This window comes from Podarcis gaigeae, assembly GCF_964106915.1.
Source record: "Podarcis gaigeae genome assembly, chromosome: 13".
NCBI lineage: Eukaryota > Metazoa > Chordata > Lepidosauria > Squamata > Lacertidae > Podarcis > Podarcis gaigeae.
The window spans coordinates 3,146,589-3,167,214 of record NC_139689.1 but is presented as its reverse complement, the minus strand read 5'-3'; the positions used below and the strand labels follow the sequence as shown (position 1 = coordinate 3,167,214).

The window sequence follows — 20,626 nt, the reverse complement described above, 5'->3', positions numbered from 1 at the left end:
AATTAACCTCTGAAGCTCTGAAGGACACCGGGGTCTCCTCCCCGCCCCCCCTCCATCCATCCATTCCTCCCTCCCTCCCTCCAAGCGCAGCGGAAGCCGGGATGGAGACGGCACTCCGGCGAAGGCGGCGGCGGCGAGGGATCCGTCATGGGATCCACTCCTAGCACGAGAGGGAGAGCCAGCCGTCGGCAGAGACCCCCCTCTCTTTCGGAGGGGGGCGCCCTTTTCCCGGGGCTGCCCCGGAGGAGGGAAGCGATCTCCACCTTGGAGTCACCCTAAACAGAAGAGGAGGAGGAGATACCCAGTTTTTTAAAAAATTGTTTTCCCTTTTTTTGGAACCGCTGGCGGGGCTCGAACCCGCCGCCGCCGCTCCGTCGGATTGCCAGCCGCGCCGTCCGGCCGGAGAGCGGCGGGATCCGCAGCGCATCTTCGCCGGGACGCCTTGACCTGGGAGGGCGTGGAAGGAGAGGAGGGAGAGAGAGAGAGAGGAGGGGGCGCCCCCCTCGCCCCCCCAAAAACCCCTCGCCCCCTTAGTCCTGCTCGCCTCCGGATGGGGCAGGCATGGCCGCCTTAGCCAGCTCCTTGATCCGGCAGAAACGGGAGATCCGCGACCCGGTGGCCAGCCGGCCCGTCTCCACGCAGAGGAAGGTTTGCCCTCGAGGGACCAAGTCTTTATGCCAGAAGCAACTGCTCATTTTAATCTCCAAAGTCAGACTGTGCGGGGGGAGAAAGGGGCGGCTGGAGAAAACGCCCGGTAAGTCGCCCCTCCCCACTTTACACGACCCCCCCCCTCCATCCCCTTGCGGAGAGGGGGTCCCGGATCCTGGATCTCTCCGGAGGAGGGGTGGGCAGGCACGAGGTGGGTCTTGGGTTGTTGTGGCTCAGCCAGGGAGCGACTGCTCCGAGTGCAGACGGATGCTGCCTGCCCGGGTCTGGAAATCCTGGAGAGCTTCTGCCAGCCAGTCCTGAGCTATCTTGCCTGGGTCTTAAGGGGGAGCCATGAGGTCTAGACTCTTGGTTTGTAAATGAATGTAGCTGGGCGGCGGAGCAGCTGCTTGGAGTGTAGAAGGTGGCAGGGTTCGGTCAGATCCTGGCTTCAAATCCTGGAGAGATGCTGCCGGCCAGTGATGGCAATGTTGAACTGGCTGGGCCAAGGTTCTGGATAGGTGTGTGATGCAAATGCCTTCGAAACACGCCAACCACGGCCTGCTGTGTTTGGAGTGTGTTCTTCTGCCCCAAAGCCCTGCAGTGACAGGACCCTCGCTCCCCAAAATTTGTTGGGGTGTGAGTTATCTGCACACTGCAGTGCCTGGAGGTCAACAGCAGGGGGCGCCGTCCCATTGTGGTTAATGCAGACCGCTTGTGGCGGCGCGAGGGGAGGGATTCCGTTTCCAGGGGGTCCACAGGACTGGGCGGTACCCCAAATATATATATATATATATATTCCGGGGTCAACGGCTTCGCACGTTTATTGTAAATATGGATAGTCCATTGCGAGTTGCAGGGCTCTGGGTTCAACAGCAGGAGGCGCTGTTTGCAACCTTGCGCTTCCATGGGTCTCCTGCAGGGGGCATTGGTTATGCAGCTTGACGGAAGCGTTGTCTCCTCTGAGTCAGCAGTAGGGGGCGCCGTTCTGCAATCTTCTGTTTCTGCGATCTCTTGGATAACTGTGGGACTCATTCCTGCAGGAAAAAAACCTGTTCATTCTCTTGAGAACTAGAAACTTAGGTTAAAAAGGCACATATCGAATGCATAAACCTACAAATTTCACACGCACCCTGGAGGGGCTTCTATGGAGTGGGGTGCCCGGTGCCCCCTGTTGGCTGAAAATGTTATTAAAGTACAAATTTATTTTACTTTTAACTGGTCCGTCTGAACCTGGAAACAAATAGCGGGCAAGTTTATACCATACCGACGTCCGGGACAGTAGAATGTGTGAAGGAGTCCCTGCAAAGTTGGGCGGGTAATTTTGAAGAAATAAATAATTTCGGCGCTGCTTTTTGCAGCTTAAACTTCGTCAAACTATTTCCTACTGGGAAATGTTTCGGCTTCTGTTGTCGAGTCTTTGGAAGGATCGATCTTTTAGTTCGCCTTCCCTGCCTGAGGAAAGTTAGCAAGCTTTTGAATCCGTAGTAACAATTATTTGCAGCTGTTTCTGAGGCTGTGGCGAGGCCTGTCACCAAGTCCGGGCCTTTAAACCTCAGCAGTGGGGGGAATCGCCGTATTCCAGTCCCCACCCACTCTAACCAGCATGACCAATGGTCAGGGCTGTGATCCAAAAATCTCTCCCTGAAACCATCTGTCTGAAATAAGATGGGCCAATGTCCAGACTTAGAGCTGAGAATTCCTGGGTTTGCAGCACTCTGCACATGGTCAGAGGCCCTGTCCGGCTTTTTGATCAAGGCGCCTGGTTTGAGGGCTGAACGGCAGGACCCGGTGTGTGGAAATCCGAATAAACGAGCCGCGATGCTCTGTAGAATACGGAACGACGCCCTGTTTGGGTTTTTACGGCTTTTGGAAAAAGATAGCCCATTAATTTTAAAGGTCTCTAAATGAAACCGCAGCTGGCGAGTCCTGGAATCCGAGGGTTTATCACACCCAAATGTGAAATCCTATATTTGCTTATTCTCAAAACGCTACCTAATTGTGCCGGGATGGGGAATTATAACGAAGGCTTATTATTAGCCGAAGTGGTCGTGTCTGTATAGACCTCTTGCTCCTGGCCTGTTCAGGAAAGGATGCTGCACCCCCAGGCAGGGGGCAAGGGGAGGCGGGCTGTCTTCCCTAGTGGCTACAGCGGGCGGCTGCAGTCCTTAATTTCTATTTCAAAAGCTCAAGAAGAGGAATGAAGCCACCGGGCTGGATGTGGAAAGGGTCTGTAAGGGGCTCCGTGCCAGAGCCCGAATTCCACACTCGGAAGGTGCTGGGTTCAAATCCTGACAGCAGCTTCAGGTTGGGCTGCCTATAGAGGAACCCTCCCCAGTGGTCTTAATTTAGGACCAGGTCGCTTCTTAGGCCAGCCAGTGGCAAAGCGAAAGATTTGGGCGGCAAGCTCGCATTGCAGAGGGCCAGACTGAATGATCTCAGGGGCCAGGGGCCTGATCCGTCTCCTTGCCTCGCCCCCTATTTTCAGGTTGTACTAAACGTTATTGATCCGGGTTCCTGGGCCTGATGGGAAGGGTGGCCCCTCACTCGACACGCAAGCTCTGCATGGATTCTGCTTTTTCCGCTAAAGCGAATTATTCTGCGTTTTAGACGTTGTAGGGAGGAAGGAGAAAAACGCCCGAAAGTTTGAGAATCACAAAACAGCCTCGGAAGTGAGTTGAATGGGACTTCCTTCCAGGCAAATAGTTGAGCAGGAATTTGACGCTTGAGATGGTTTAAGGCTGTGTTGTTTAGCAGTTCCCCCAAAACCTTGTTCCCTCGAGGGAGTTTCTCAGTCATGGTGGCCTCTGAAGAAAAGCCTCGAGGATCCTTGTCCACATTAATGGACGTGCCACCAAGAGCGCTCCATCCTTCAAAATCTGCGTGCCCTGGTAACCCCTAGTTTGCGGTGTTTCCTGGGTGCCTTAGGGGCAGCTGAGTGGGGGCCGGTGGGGTGTTTGCACCCCTTCTCCCCGGCTCAGGGTGCAAAAATCTCCCCTGGAAAAGGATATTAGAAATCACAAAACGGAACCGCAGAGCTAAGCGAAGAGATCTGACCCCGCAGAGGACTCTCTCTTCCATCCTTCCGCTCTGTTTCGCAGAGCTGTGCCCCTGTTTCGATGCCCATGGGGCTGTGCCAGCGGCGAGGGTCCGCCTGGCTGGGACACCCCACGGATACTTTGGGCCGCAACCTGCCGTTTCCCCTAAAGAATATAGACTTTTCTGTATGGAAAGGGCCGGGTTCCTGTGGCCGTTTTCCACACACGCCCCACCCAGCCGTACACATTTGACAAGTCACTGCGTTCCTCTTTGGAAACGGGTGGATTTCAAAAGACAACACAGAGACAGAAAGAGAAAGAGAGAAAGAAAGAAAGAGAGAGGGGTATTTTATGGGGAATTGCAACAGCCGAATAGGAAAGAGAATCGCTGTCTCCCCTCCGCCACCCTGAAGCCCCCTCCCCTCTCGCCAATTTTGTCCTTCAAATGTCTTGGCGAATGACAGAGTGACAGGCGATGCAGGCCTCCACATCCAGGAACCGCGGATCTCTCCGTGGAACTTTGTGGGAGACGAGCGTCTTGTTTTTCTCATTATCTTCCTTCCTTTAAAAGGTGTTTCCTCCTCTGTTCTTCGTTTCATCGCACGCCTTGTATCTTAAAACCTTTGCACCCATCTTTGAGACCCGTAAGGAGCCTTCGCGTAACTCGTAATTAAAACAAGAGTTAAAACCACAAAGAGGGATTAATTTTTCAAAAGGACAGCCAGCCGCGCAGCAGACATTTTGCAAAAAAATGGGAAAGGGTTATTATTACTAATTGCTTGCCCTTGACCCCCAAGGTCCCAGGGTATTAACGCTCAATATTAGACACCGTTTAATATTGGGTCTTAAAAACGTGCACCTCGGGTGTCAAAAGCCGGCGTATCCTAGCAGGAATCAGAGAATTGTGGGATTGTAGAATAGAAACCAGGGGTTGTCTATTCTAACCCTCTGCATTGCAGAAATCAAAGCTAGATCATACATGACAGGCGGGCCATCTAATCTCTGCTTAAAAACCTCCGACGAAGGAGAGACCATCATCTCCCGAGGGAGACCGTTCCACTGTTGAGTTGTTCTTACCGTCAGAAAGTTATTCCTGATATTTAGCTGGAATCTCCTTCTTGTGACTTGAATCCACTGGTTCGGGTCCTAGCCTCCATGTGACAGCCCGTGAGATATTTGAAGATGCTAACCAGTTTCTACTTTAGCAGGCTAAAGGTAAAGGGACCCCTGACCATTAAGTCCAGTTGTGGCCGACTCTGGGGTTGTGGCGCTCATCTCACTTTACTGGCTAAGGGAGCCGGCGTACAGCTTCCGGGTCATGTGGCCAGCAGGCCTAAGCCGCTTCTGGCGAACCAGAACAGCGCACGGAAACGCCGTTTACCTTCCCACCAGAGTGGTACCTATTAATCTACTTGCACTTTGATGTTCTTTCGAACTGCTAGGTGGGCAGGAGCAGGGACCGAGCAACAGGAGCTCATCCCGCCGACCTTCGAACCGCCGACCTTCTGATCGGCAAGTCCTAGGCTCTGTGGTTTAACCCACAGCGCCATCTAATTCCTTCAACCGTTCTTCATATGGCTTGGTTTCCAGACCTTTCATTATCTTGGTCGCCCTCCTCTCTGTGTTCCATCTTGTTGACACCTTTCTTAAATTGGGGTGCCCAGAACTGGACACTGTATTCCAAGTGTGATCTGACCAAGGCAGAAGAAGGGGGACATTTCCGAGCGCAATTCAAAGTGTTGGGGCTGACCTTGAAAGCGCTAAATGGCCTCAAAGGCCCAGTAGACCTGAAGGAGTGTCTCCACCCCCATCGTTCTGCCCGGACACTGAGGTCCAGCTCCGAGGGCCTTCTGGCGGTTCCCTCATTGAGAGAAGTGAGGTTACAGGGAACCAGGCACAGGGCCTTCTCGGTGGTGGCGCCTGCCCTGTGGAACGCCCTCCCACCAGATGTCAAAGAGAACAACAACTACCAGACTTTTAGAAGACATCTGAAGGCAGCCCTCTTTAGGGAAGCTTTTAATGTTTGATGCATTGCTATTTTAATATTTTGTTGAAAGCGGCCCAGAGTGGCTGGGGAAACCCAGCCAGATGGGTGGGGTATAAATAATAAATAATTATTATTATTATTATTATTATTATTATTATTATTATTTCTCTTGATCTAGACATCAGACTTCTCATCATGCTGCCTAGAATAGCCCTTTTTGCTGCCGCGTCACACTGTGGACTCATGTTCAGCTTGTGGTCCACCAAGACCCCTAGATCCTTTTCACATGTACTGCTAGTAAGGCAGGTGTCCCCAATCCTATATTTGTGCATATTTGTTATCAGTGTAAACAGGACTCTGTTTTTGCACAGCCGCACACCACTTTTAGCTGTTCTCTGAGAGGTGGAGGAGGCGAGGACATTTTGGGATCAAGTCCGAAACCAGGATGGCGCCTGTAATTCCGGAACTGTCCCAGGAAAATTGGGACACTTAGAGCATGGGGAGGCAAACTAAGGCCCGGGGGCCGGATCCGGCCCAATCGCCTTCTAAATCCGGCCCGCGGACGGTCCGGGAATCAGTGTGTTTTTACATGAGCAGAATGTGTCCTTTTATTTAAAATGCATCTCTGGGTTATTTGTGGGGCCTGCCTGGTGTTTTCACAGGAGTAGAATGTGCGCTTTTATTTAAAATGCATCTCTGGGTTATTTGTGGGGCATAGGAATTCGTTCATCCCCCCCCCCCCCAAAAAAAATATAGTCTGGCCCTCCACAAGGTCTGTGGGACAGTGGACCAGCCCCCTGCTGAAAAAGTTTGCTGAGCCCTGACTTGGAGGGCGTGCAAGTCACTAGTCCTCATTGGTTGCAAAGATGTGCTTGATAAGACGTAGGCAATAGCTTGCCAAAACCCAACCACAGGTTGCTGGAATCAGATTCCCAGTGGGAAGGGACACCTCCTGGCCTTTATACCCATCTAAGAACATGAAAAGAGCCTGCCTATTATTTTATTATCTCGTATTTTTGTGTGGCTAACTGGCCTGAGATCTGCGGGCGAGGGCGGTGTAAGAATTTAATAAAAATTCATACTGAGCTCAGGAGCATGTGGGGTTTTGCAGAAACGAAAAATTAAAACGAGGGGGCGGTCTCTGCCCCATCAGGCTTACAGTCTGAAAAGCAGCAGAAGGGAGACCTTAGAGGCAAAGGGAGGTGGAGGTCAGTGATGGAGCCGAGAGAGGAAAAGTGGTTATTTCAACTACCAAGATGACCAAGGGTTCTGGAAACTAAGCCTGATGAGGAACAGTTGAGGCGCTGGGGACGTTTAGCCAGGAAAAGAGGAGACCGAGAGGAGATCTGAGAGCCACCTTCAAATATCTCCAGGGCTTTCGCACGGAAGAGGCAGCAAGCTTGTTTTCTCCTGCTCAGGAGGGTAGGACTCGAACCCGTGGCTTGAAGTTACAAGGAAGGAGATTGCGACTCAACGTCAGGAAGAACTTTCTGACAGTAAGAGCTCTTCGGCTGTGGAACGAGATTATGGTCTCTCCTTCCCTGAAGGTTTTTTAAGCTGTCTGTCATGGATGCTTCGGCTGAGATTCCTGCATTGCTTGGCATTGGACTGGATGACCGCTGGGGGTCCCTTGCAACTCTCAAGATTCTATGATACATGTGTATTTTTGGGTGGGTGTGTTATATGATTCTGCCTCTGCCAGTTGTGGGGAGGGCTCAGAGGCCGTGCAGGCACCCACATCCAGCCCCTTGGGACTTCTCTGCCCCTTCCTGAACCTGCGGAAGAGGCTGGGCTTCAGAATTCGCACTCAGCACCCGATTCAGAGTGGTATGGGCGAACCGAGGTGGCGCAGAATTGAGACGGTCCAGTCTTGGCCTCAGACAGGGTGCCAGACAGTGGTACCTCGGGTTAAGAACTTAATTCGTTCCGGAGGTCTGTTCTTAACCTGAAGCACCACTTTAGCTAATGGGGCCTCCCGCTGCCACCGCCACACAATTTCTGTTCTCATCCTGAAGCAACCCAGTCATACCTTGGGTTACAGACGCTTCAGGTTGCGCACTGCGCCAAACCCAGAAGTGCCGGAACTGGTTACTTCCAGGTTTTGCGCATGCGCAGAAGCGCTAAATTGTGCTTTGCGCATGTGCAGAAGCGCCGAATCGCAAGCCACGCATGCATAGATGCGGTGCTGCGAGTTGCGAACGTGCTTCCCGCATGGATCACGTTCGCAACCCGAGCGTCCACTGTGCTATTTCTGGGTCTGTAAGCTGAAGCGTCTGTAAGCTGAAGCGTCTGTAACCCGAGGTACCACTGTCTTACAAAAAGTCCCATCGCCTCCCCACATTTCAACATTTCTCCACTGAGAATAGGGACATCTCATCCTCCATCAAAAAGCTTCTCCCACATCAAATACACATCAACATCCGTCACCTTGAGGCAATGAAGATTTCTCTGGCTCACCTGCCTCGCAGGATTGTTGTATTATTTTTTTCCTTCAAAAATTTTATTGATTTTTACAATATTAACGACAAACAAAAACACAAAACAACAAACATAACAAACATAAATCATAACCTTATTGAAAAGAACAGTTATTAACTTTGTAAAGCGACTTCCTTGTTTCCCCTTAGTTGAATTTCATTGCAAATCCTTATAACGGTTTTCCAAAACCCAATTTTTATACACTTTAAATTGAACATTAACATCTTTAAATCTTCTCCTTATAGTATTAAGCACATTATTTTAGCAGTTAACATAAATACAATCCTAAGCCCATTAAATATCTGGAAGCTATTTCCGATTAGTTTAGCTTAACACATTTAACTAAATAATCATTAAATTTCTTCCATTCTTTGTGGTATTTCTCCTCCTTCTGGTCGCGGACTCTTCCGGTCAGGTCGGCTAGTTCCAAAAAGTCCATCATCTTCATCTGCCATTCTTCTACAGTTGGTATTTCTTGGGTTTTCCACTTTTTAGCTAACAAAATACGAGCCGCAGTTGTGGCATACAAAAATAGTTTAACATCTTTCTTGGGCATTTCCAAACCTGTTATTCCAAGAAGAAAGGCCTGTGGTTTCTTTATAAATGTATATTTCAACATTTTTTTCAATTCATTATAAATCTTTTCCCAGAAGTCTTCTCGCAGGATTGTTGTAAGGGGGAAAATGTGCAAGGGAAGGAATTGTGTCCAACGCCTTCCGCAGATAAGTGGAAAGAAATCGAAGTTTGGCTGGAAGCTGACTTGAGTCCCTTTCAGGGAGAAGTCAAGGGAATAATAATAATAATAATAATAATAATAATAATAATAGAAACTTTGAGAGTGATCAGGGACATACCGGAGAGTAAATCCTATTGAACTCAGTGGGACTTAAACGCTTAGGATTGCAGTGTAAGGCTGTTCAGTCTTTACCCAGTTACCTGGGAGTAAACGCCATTGCATACAGTGGTGCTTACTTCTGAGTAGACAGCGTGAGGCTCCATTTACAAGAAAGCAATACTAAACGTTCCACGGTGTTTCCTATTTAAAAAGGCTGGCTGTGGAAGCATTGCAATTAAAGAATTTGAAGCAGATTGCTGGCCTTTTCCTTCAAAAGGACTTTATATGTCAACTTCGTTTGGTGCAGGGATTTTATTTTCGGAATAAACAGGAGTCTGCTTTTGCATCTACAGAGAGAGCGAGAGCGCAAAGGCTTCTGTTTCCATAAAGGACAGGAGAATTTGTGTGTTTGCATTTTTAATCGAGACGTGGAAGGGAAGGAACAGGAGAAGCGGGGGAAATTGTGGGATCAGATCGGAAAACGGACACGGCTTCTGCAATCCCAGGACCGTCCCTGGAAAATCGGGACATTTGGACTGCAATCAGTTCGCCCCTGTCGCTGCAAACACCCAAGTCTGTGTTGTGCTACAGGGGAAAGATGACTTCTTTTCTGCCCTATGGCAGAAAGAGAAACACAACAAAACCGCCTCTATTTGTTGTTGTTGTTGTTTAGTCGTTTAGTCATGTCCGACTCTTCGTGGCCCCCTGGACCAGAGCACGTCAGGCACTCCTGTCTTCCACTGCCTCCCGCAGTTTGGTCAAACTCATGCTGGTAGCTTCGAGAACACTGTCCCACCATCTCGTCCTCTGTCGTCCCCTTCTCCTTGTGCCCTCCATCTTTCCCAACATCAGGGTCTTTTCCAGGGAGTCTTCTCTTCTCATGAGGTGGCCAAAGTCTTGGAGCCTCAGCTTCAGGATCTGTCCTTCCAGTGAGCACTCAGGGCTGATTTCCTTCAGAATGAAGAAGTTGGATCTTCTTGCAGTCCATGGGACTCTCCAGAGTCTCCTCCAGCACCAGAATTCAAAAGCGTCAATTCTTTGGCGATCAGCCTTCTTTATGGTCCAGCTCTCACTTCCATACATCACTACTGGGAAAACCAGAGCTTTAAGTATACGGACCTTTGTTGGCAAGGTGATGTCTCTGCTTTTTAAGATGCTGTCTAGGTTTGTCATCGCTTTTCTCCCAAGGAGCAGGCGTCTTTTAATTTCATGGCTGCTGTCACCATCCGCAGTGATCATGGAGCCCAAGAAAGTAAAATCTCTTAGCTGGCTGCTAACCTGTGTCTCTGTTTTGACCTCAGTCTTTTTGCCTTGGGGGTGTTGCATTGAACTTCCTCAGGAATCTCCAGAGGTGGGTCAAGGCAGGCATCTTCTCTGCAGGGGGAGGGCTGAAGCTCGGAGCCACTGCTTTGCATGCACAGAAGGTCCAGGGTTCAAATCCCACCGCTCAAATTCCAGGCAAGGCTGGAGAGACCTAAAATCCTGCAGTGCTGACTTAGCAGAGGGCCAATGGCCTGATTCTCGACATGAGGCCCTTTCGAAAGCAGCTGTTGATAAAAAACCATGAGATCTAGTATCTTGGGCTGTCGCTCATCCGCTCAGCATGCAGAAAGCCCTCAGGACGAAGCAGCGTAGTTTGCTCTGTAGCGCATGTGGGTGCCGGATTCGAATTGCGGGAAAAGAGATTGCGGCTAAACTTTAGAAGTAATAATAATAATAATAATTTATTATTTATACCCCGCCCATCTGGCTGGGTTTCCCCAGCCACTCTGGGCGGCTTCCAACAGAACACTAAAATACAATAACCTATTAAACAGGGCTGCCTTCAGATGTCTTCTAAAAGTTTGGTAGTTCTTTTTCTCTTTGACATCTGATGGGAGGGCGTTCCACAGGGCGGGCGCCACCACCAAGAAGGCCCTCTGTCTGGTTCCCTGTAACTTGGCTTCTCGCAGGGAGGGAACCGCCAGAAGGCCCTCAGCACTGGACCTCAGTGTCCAGGCAGAACGATGGAGGTGGAGACGCTCCTTCAGGTCTACTGGGCCTTTGAGGCCGTTTAGGGCTTTCAAGGTCAGCACCAACATTTTGAATTTTGCTCGGAAACATCCTAGGAGCCAATGCAGGTCTTTCAGGACTGGTGTTATGTGGTGTCGGCAGCCGCTCCCAGTCACCAGTCTGGCTGCTGCGTTCAGGATTAGTTGTAGTTTCCGGGTCACCTTCAAAGGTAGCCCCACGTAGAGCGCATTGCAGTAGTCCAAGCGGGAGATAACCAGAGCATGAACCACTCTGGCAAGACAGTCTGTGGACAGGAAGGGTCTCATCCTGTGTACCAGATGGAGCTGGCAGACAGCTGCCCTGGACACAGATTTGACCTGTGCCTCCATGGAGATCTGTGAGTCCAAAATGACTCCCAGGCTGCACACCTGGTCCTTCAGGGGCACAGTTACCCCATTCAGGACCAGGGACTCCCCCACACCCACCCGCCTCCTGTCCCCCCAAAACAGTCCTTCTGTCTTGTCAGGATTCAACCTCAATCTTTTAGCCGCCATCCATCCTCCAACCGCCTCCAGACACACAGGACCTTCACCGCCTTCACTGGTTCTGATTTGAAAGAGAGGTAGAGCTGGGTAGATTTCAGAGCATCAGAGTTGTGGAACAGACTCCTGAGAAGGTGGTGGTCTTTGGGTGGCCACCTGTCAGCGATTCCTGCGATAACTGCATTGCTGGGGGCGGGTCAGACTAGATGACCCTCGGGTCCCCTTCCGACCCGTAGGGTTCTGTGATTGTGTGAAAGCAAAGGTACTTTGCAGTGCACTGTCTCCTGCAATTCCCCGCTTTACGGGAATCTAAAATATTCTGCCGGACCCTTGTGTGTTTTCCGGTGCGCCTTTAAGCAGCCAAACGGCTCAGGGACTGGCTGCCGGCGTGTAAATGGGAACGGATGTGGAGTAAGACCCTCCGCCGATGAGTAATATGTCTCGGAGTGGGAGGAGATCAGGCAGCAGTTCTGGAGTGTGACAATCGGGATGTTACAAGCCTTTCCTTCTTTTAATTTGCTAAATCTTGCAAGCGTGTGGGGACGAAGAAGGCTGCGGAGAGAGAGAGAGAGAGGAGTCTGTTCTGCAGCAGCGCCAACCAGGAAAGAGGGTTCTGGGTTCGAATCACTTTCAATCGAGGCTGTGTGTTTATTTTTATTTTTTTAATGTTTATGAGGTGGTTTATTTATTTTTTTCCAAAAAAATTATTAGTTTTCACAATATTATAAACAAACAAACACACACACAAGACAAACAAACACAAATCATAGCCTCATTGAAAATTACAGTTCTTAACTTTCTTAAGTGAATTCCTCGCTTCCCTTTGGTTGAATTTCATTGCGTGTCCTTTTAACGCTTTTCCAAATCCCAATTTTTATAAAATTTAACAGAAGCATTAACATCCTTAGATCGTCACCTTATGGAATTAAACATATTAACTCATCACTTAACATAAATAAAATCCTTAGCCCATTAAGTATCTGCAAGCTGTTTTCAGCTAGTTTAACTTAGCAAATTTAACTAAATAATCATTAAATTTATTCCATTCTTCCTGATACTCCTCCTCCTTCTGAATCATAGAATCCTAGAGTTGGAGGAGACCCCAAGGGCCATCGAGTCCAACCCCCTGCCAAGCAGGAAACCCCATCAGAGCACTCCTGACATATGGTTGTCAAGCCTCTGCTTAAAGACCTCCAAAGAAGGAGACTCCACCACACTCCTGGGCAGCAAATTCCACTGTCAAACAGCTCTTACTGTCAGGAAGTTCTTCCTAATGTTTAGGTGGAATCTTCTTTCTTGTAGTTTGGATCCATTGCTCCGTGTCCGCTTCTCTGGAGCAGCAGAAAAAACCCTTCTCCCTCCCTCCTCTATGTGACATCCTTTTATATATTTGAACATGGCTATCATATCACCCCTTAACCTCCTCTTCTCCAGGCTAAACATGCCCAGCTCCCTTAGCCGTTCCTCATAAGGCATCGTTTCCAGGCCTTTGGCCATTTTGGTTGCCCTCCTCTGGACACGTTCCACTTTGTCAGTATCCTTCTTGAACTTCTGGTCGCGGACTATTCCGGTCCGTTTAGCTGGGAGGTCGGGAACCTGTAATGCTCTCATTTTGCATTTATATCCTGCCTTTTTCTCATCCGAGGAGCTCAAGGTAGCGCAACTGGCTCTTGCCTTCTTCCCTTCATCCCAGAAACAACCTTGCGAGGTAGGATAGGCTGAGAGAAGCCATGGCTGGCCCCCAAGCTTCGTGGCTGAGTGTGGATCTGAACCCTGGTCTCTCTCCCAGGTCTTAGGCCGACGCTCTAACCACTACACCACCGCTGCCTCTCATACTAGGAACCTTTTATTCCTTCAGTTCATCTTAGGGTACGGGCCACAGCACCCAATGCAGATTTAAAGCACATGAGCTATCCCAGTTTTCCCCCCCTTCCCCATTTGACCCTCACAACGACCCTGTGAGGTCGGTTTGGCTAAGAGACTGTGATCTTCATGGCTGAGGATTCGAACCCTGGTCTCTCCCAGGGTTCCTGGCTACCCAACTCTGGCTCTCTGTGTCGACCTGCCCCCATTGGGCACTGAATGAAGCTCACGATCTTTCTCCGAGCAGGGTTCGAATTCGGGACCCGGCCTCCGTTCAGGGCGCAGAACCTCCTCCTTAACCTAGACTTCCCTCTTGAGTTGTTTCTCGCCCACTCAAAGGGAAAACGGGGGCATCAGAAGATCGGAAGATCCTTTCGCTAGATCAGGCCGGCAGCCCATCTGGCCCTCATCCTGTTATCGCAGCAGCCGACCAGCTGCCTCAGTAGGAAGCCAGAGACCAGGACACGGACGCAACAGAGTGCTCTGCCCACCTGTGATGTTCAGCAACCGGTATTTAGAGGTACAATCATAGCCTCTAAATAGGGAGAAGCGCAGGAGCCGGGATCCATGACACCTGGGTCCCCTTCTTCGCTCAGCCTGGGCCGAATTTGCAATGTTATCTGATCTGGCAGCGCCGGGAACAGAGGGGGGTGTTTGGGCCTCTCTCCTTAAAGAACTTAGAAGCCCAACTTTACTGGGCTGCTTTTGAAACTGGGGGGAGCATAGTTGAGCCGTGGAACTCCCCGACTCATGAAGCGGTTGGGGCTGCTAACTTGGACGGCTTTAAAAGAGGGTCAGACAAACTCTCAGAGGGGAAGAGGGCTATGGTTGGGCGACTACGCTCTGCCTCCGCAATCGGAGGCAGCGATGCTGGAAACCGCAGGAAGGGAGAGTGTTGGTTGCGGGTTTGAATCCTGGCTGCGGGTTTTCCACTGGGTTGGGCGCTGTGAGAACAGGATGCTGGGCTAGATGGGCCGTTGGCCTGATGCAGCAGGACTCTTCTTTGTTCGGATGAACAGACAGCCCTTCCTTCCTTCCTTCCTTCCTTCCTTCCTTCCTTCCTTCCTTCCTTCCTTCCTTCCTTCCCTCCTTCCTTCCTTCCCTCCCTCCCTCCCTCCTTCCTTCCTTCCTTCCTTCCTTCCCTCCCTCCCTCCTTCCTTCCTTCCTTCCTTCCCTCCCTCCCTCCCTCCTTCCTTCCTTCCTTCCTTCCTTCCTTCCTTCCTTCCTTCCTTCCCTCCCTCCTTCCTTCCTTCCTTCCTTCCTTCCTTCCTTCCTTCCTTCCTTCCCCCTTCCTTCCTTCCTTCCCTCCCTCCTCTTCCTTCCTTCCTTCCTTCCTTCCCCCTTCCTTCCTTCCCTCTTCCTTCCTTCCTTCCTTCCTTCCTTCCTTCCCTCTTCCTTCCTTCCTTCCTTCCCTCTTCCTTCCTTCCTTCCCCCTTCCTTCCTTCCTTCCTTCCTTCCTTCCTTCCTTCCCCCTTCCTTCCTTCCTTCCTTCCTTCCTTCCTTCCCCCTTCCTTCCTTCCTTCCTTCCCTCCCTTCCTTCCTTCCCCCTTCCTTCCTTCCTTCCTTCCTTCCTTCCTTCCTTCCTTCCTTCCTTCCCTCTTCCTTCCTTCCTTCCCTCTTCCTTCCTTCCCTCTTCCTTCCTTCCTTCCCCCTTCCTTCCTTCCTTCCTTCCTTCCTTCCTTCCTTCCCCCTTCCTTCCTTCCTTCCCCTCCCTTCCTCCCTCCCTTCCTTCCTTCCTTCCTTCCTTCCTTCCTTCCTCCCTTCCTCCTTCCTTCCTTCCTTCCTTCCTTCCTTCCTTCCTCCTTCCTTCCTTCCTTCCTCCTTCTTCCTTCCTTCCTTCCTTCCTTCCTTCCTTCCTTCCTTCCTCCTTCCTCCTTCCTCCTTCCTTCCTTCCTTCCTTCCTTCCTTCCTTGAGAGCAGTCACAATTTCCCGATTTCTCTTCTGAAAAACCTTTCCTCACATTTGCAAATTCCTGGCTCCAACTCACATCCGATGCATATTTTCTCTGCATGTGTGAAAAGGTCATTTCTGTTCCGTATTGAGCGCGCCTGGACAAAATGTACTCTGGCTTGAGACTTTAGAAAAATTATACATTTCAATTGTAGAATCGTAGGCCAAGGGGTTGTCTAGCCTCAGCCCCAGCAATGCAGGAATCGTATTTAAGTCGATTAAAGCCATCATTTGAACATCCTTTTAGTGGACAGTTATCTGCGACCCTCCTTTCAAAACTATTTGCATCTGGAAAAACCTTTTGCGTGGACACACTGATACATCCCTGCAATGCCTTTTCAAACTGCCCACCTTCCGGGTCATTTTGTCATTTTGTGTTGTGTTTTTTTTTTGCTGCGGTGCAAGAATGCCGATAGCGTCGGGCGGCACATCGCAGGGCGATTGCTAAAGCGGAACGATGAACAGCGCAGCGTAAATGCGGTATAAACCCGGCACTAATGCGCTCTTATTGCATCAGTGACATGTTGCAGAATAGAGCCAGGTGTCAGCAAACTTCTTCAGCAGGGGGCCGGTCCACTGTCCCTCAGACCTTGTGGGGGGCCGGACTATATTTTTGGGGGGAGAAATGAACGAATTCCTATGTCCCACAAATAACCCAGCGATGCATTTTAAATAAAAGCACACATTCTACTCATGTAAAAACACGCTGATTCCCGGACCGTCCGCGGGCCAGATTGAGAAGGCGATTGGACCAGACCTTAGTTTGCCTACCCATGGAATAGACCCCTAGAGGCATAGGTGTAGGGGGGGAAAACCCAAATGGTCCCATCTTCAATCGGCCACAGACTATAGTAGGAGAGAAACCCCCCCTCCGAAATTTTGGAGAGCTGCTGTAAGTCAGTGTGGGCAATATTGACTTATTAACATTATGTCCGTATTCGTCTATGTTCCTGCGTCTTAAGCAAAAGGCCGTTGGCTCAGGGCCGGCTCATCTGCATTGCCTGAATCCCAGGTAGGGCTGGATGCTGCCAGCCCGTGCAGACAACACACAGCTAGCTCTGGAGGGTAGGACTCGAACCAACAGCTTCAAGCTACGAGAAAGGAGATTACGACTCAACATACGGGGAAAACTTTCTGGCAGTGAGCGCTGTTGGGGCCTCCCTCCTTAGAGGTTTCTAAGCTGAGGTCTGTCGTGGATGCATTAGCAGGGGTTGGGCTGGATGACCTCCCGGGGTCCCTTCTGACTCTAGATGGCTCTGGAACCGGCTCTCAAGAGACTGCAGCCGCTGCAGCTTGGGCCTGCGGGGTTTAGGCAAACACCCGGAGGAGAGCGCTCGATTGCACACCCATGTCAAGAGGCAGTCTACCTGCGGGTCTCCTCGGCTGCAAGGCGGAGTTGGCAGGGGTTGCGTGGGCTGCCCACTGTCGGAGATAATAATAATAGTAATAATTTATTATTTGTACCCCGCCCATCTGGCTGGGTTTCCCCAGCCACTCTGGGTGGCTTCCACAGAGACCAAAATACACTAAAATATCACACATTAAAAACTTCCCTAAGATGTCTTCTGAATGTCAGGAGGTTGTTTATCGCTTTGACATCTGATGGGAGGGCGTTCCACAGGGCGGGTGCCACCACCGAGAAGGCCCTCTGCCTGGTTCCCTATAGCTTTCTTCTTGCAATGAGGGAACCGCCAGAAGGCCCTCAGCGCTGGACCTCAGCATCCGGGCAGAACGATGGGGGTGGAGACGCTCCTTCAGGTCTACTGGGCCTTTGAGGCCGTTTAGGGTTTCAAAGGTCAACACCAACACTTTGAATTGTGCTCGAAAACGTACTGGGAGCCAATGTAGGTCTTTTAAGACCATTGTTATATGGTCTCCCAGTCCCCAGTCTAGCTGCCGCATTCTGGATTAGTTGCAGTTTCCGGGTCACCTTCAAAGGTAGCCCCACGTACTCTACATTGCATTGCAGTAGTCCAAGCAGGAGATAACCAGAGCATGCGCCACTCTGGTGAGGCAGTCTGCGGGCAGGAAGGGTCTCATCCTGTGTACCAGGTGGAGCTGGCAGACAGCTGCCCTGGACACAGAACTGACCTGCGCCTCCATGGACAGCGGTGAGTCCAAAATGACTCCCAGGCTGCGCACCTGGTCCTTCGGGGGCACAGTTGCCCCATTCAGGACCAGGGAGTCCTCCACTCCTTCCTGCCTCCTGTACTTCTGTTTTATCCGGATTCAACCCCAATCCATTAGCCGCCATCCGTCCTGCAACCGCCTCCAGACACTCACACAGGACCTTCACCGCCTTCACTGGTTCTGATTTGAAAGAGATGTAGAGCTGGGTATCATATTGATGGACACCGTGTCCAAACCCCCTGATGATCTCTCCCAGCGGCTGCATGTAGATGTTGAAAAGCATGGAGGAGAGGATGGAACCCTGAGGCACCCCACAAGTGAGAGCCCAGGGGTCTGAACACTCACCCCCCACCACCACGTTCTGGACACGGCCCAGGAGGAAGGAGTGGAACCACCGTAGGACAGTGCCCCCAGCTCCCAGCCCCTCTAGACGGTCCAGAAGGAGACAGGATGCTGGGTTTCCCTGTCCCTTGCTGCGGTGATCACAATAATAAACTCCCTGCCCTCTCTATCTGCAACTCCCTGCCCCCCCCCACAGCACCGAGTCTCTTGTGCCCCCCTTGAGTACTTGGCCTGCAGCACGTGCCAGCTTCAAGCTGGCATCCAGAACATCTCTCTGCTTGCCTCGCCTCCTCTCCCTTCCTGATTTCTTGGCGCCCGGCCTGCACCTCATTACCCTGTGGTGTCCTTGCAGCTGGCAGAACAACGTTGGCCGTGGGAGCCGGCCAAAAACTCAGCCCCACAGACTCTCTCTCTGCCACCCTCGGCCCACAACACCCAGATTTTCCCTCTGCATATTACACCCGCAAAACCCAACCCTATAGCAACCTAAAACCGAGCCCCGCAAAACCGGATTTCCTGGCAAATGGAGAGCCACTGTTTTGAAGCGCCTTCCTCATTCCTGCGCATTGTAAGCTCCCTGGGGCAGAGACTTTGGCGTTCTCGCGTGGGTACAGCCGCGACTGGGTCAGATCCGGGTTCATTCAGCACGCGGGTATCCGATTTTGTTTCCATTCTCTGGGGTTGTCGGGGTCATCCACCAAAGTGATCGTCTGTGGCTCATTGGGGTGGGGTGGGGACAGCTGCTTGGAGTGTAGAAGGCGCCCGGTTCAGTTCCCTGTGGGATCAGGCCGGTGACCCTTCTAGGCCAGGAAAACCTGCACGCAGGATTCGAACACAAGAGCCAACTCCTGCGGTTTCCAGCAACTGGGATTTGAATGAGGCCGCAGCGTGGCCATCATGCCTAGTGGTCATCTCTCCAGCAGCGTGAAACCCGGTAGAGCCTTTGCTGCCGGCCAGTGTGAACAACACTGAGCTAAGCAGGCAAAAGGGTTCGACAGAAACTGGATGGTTTGTCCTGCCTGGGATTCGTTTGCTGGATGACCCTCAGGAGCCCCTACCCACTGTACAATTCTAGAATTCCACAAGCATTCGCCAACCACCAGTGGCCTTCTGCATATATGGTGTTCAGCTGGGTTGGAAAGGAGAATCTCCAAGCTGTCTCCATGCAGGCAAAACCCACATTCTCCCTTCTTCTACTCTTCCTAGGGGGGCCCAATTTCTTGGTTCTGCCCTTCTCAAGCAACCCACAGCCCCTGTCTCCTTTTCAAAGAATTTTAGAGCTGAAAGGGGCCTCCAGAGGTCATCCAGTCCAGCCCCCTCCAGTACAGGAGCCACAGCCCGAGAAGCCCCTGACAGATGGCCACCCAATCTCTGCTTAAAGGAGAGCAGGAGGGTGGCTCTCGCAGCCCCCGTAGGGACGCAGGTGGCGCTGTGGGTTAAACCACAGAGCCTAGGACTTGCCAATCGGAAGGTCGGCAGTTCGAATCCCCGCGACGGGGTGAGCTCCCGCTGCTCGGTCCCTGCTCCTGCCAAACCTAGCAGTTCGAAAGTACACCAGTGCAAGTAGATAAATAGGTACTGCTCCGGCGGGAAGGTAAACGGCGTTTCCGTGCGCTGCTCTGGTTCGCCAGAAGCGGCTTAGTCCTGCTGGCCACATGACCTGAAAGCTGTACGCCGGCTCCCTCGGCCAGTAAAGCGAGATGAGCGCCGCAACCCCAGAGTCGGCCACGACTGGACCTAATGGTCAGGGGTCCCTTTACCTTTACAGTGGTACCTCAGGTTACAGACGCTTCAGGTTACAGATTCCGCTATCCCAGAAATAGTGCTTCAGGTGTCAAGTCGAAAGGATACGTTCAGACATAATATTTGGAACATTGTGACAACTATACAGTGGTACCTCGGGTTACATACACTTCAGGTTACATATGCTTCAGGTTACAGACTCTACTAACACAGAAATAGTATCTCGGGTTAAGAACTTTGCTTTAGGATGAGAACAGAAATCGTGCTCCGGCGGCACGGCAGCAGCAGGAGGCCCCATTAGCTAAAGTGGTGCTTCAGGTTAAGAACAGTTTCAGGTTAAGTACGGACCTCCGGAACGAATTAAGTAGTTAACCCGAGGTACAACTGTACCTCGCAACCGAGCGAGGGACAAATGTCCCCCGTTTTTCATTGCCCAACAAGTGAGCCGGCCCCTTGTCGGGCGAGGGCGGCTTCTGAAAGTGCTCGAGGAAACGCCACAAAAGTACGTCCAAAGACCAGGGCAGGTCTCGTCTGGGGTGGGGGTGGGAAAGAGGAAACCCCCCCCCCCTTAGCTGCGGTTCCTTCCCAGCTCTGCGGTCAGGCTGGGGGAACCACCCTCCAGGCCCGAGGCCTCCCGAGAGGGTATCCTTTTCCACCTCGCGGGCACTTTCCCGGCTTCCTCACCGGGGAAAGCGATCCGTTTGGAGGCGTCTAAAAAAAGGGACGCGGTTTTTATTGCCAGGAATAAATATATTTATGGAGGCTTGGAGGGAACCGCCGCCGCGTTCCCTCGCCGGGTTTTTATTTGGGAACTTATTCGGAGATTGGGATATAAACATGATGGATGCCTCTCTCGGCGGCGGGTGCCAAATTTCCCGGACGGTGTGGCTTAGGTGTGGCTGCCCTACCCCATTGCAAAAGGCTTCCCTCTTTATCTTTCCATTGGGGGCACACACACCCCACTGCCCTCCCCACAAGGTCAGCCCAGACGCCCTCCTGCCCCCCTCTCGCCTTAGCAACAAACTCACCCCCCCATCCCTGAAACAGGCCATGGGAACCAGATCTCAACCTCTTATTTCT

At 51.4% G+C, this 20,626-nt stretch overlaps 1 protein-coding gene across 1 annotated transcript in view; it reads left to right on the top strand.

The window, feature by feature from the left end:
• The first annotated feature begins 302 nt into the window (after positions 1 to 302).
• FGF11 (fibroblast growth factor 11) overlaps positions 303 to 20,626 on the top strand; it is a 47,594-nt gene continuing 27,270 nt past the window's right edge. The window contains exon 1 of the mRNA XM_083707156.1: positions 303 to 754. Within this exon, the coding sequence (XP_083563282.1) occupies positions 562 to 754 (193 nt within the window). The 5' untranslated portion in view covers positions 303 to 561. The remainder of the gene's footprint in view (positions 755 to 20,626) is intronic.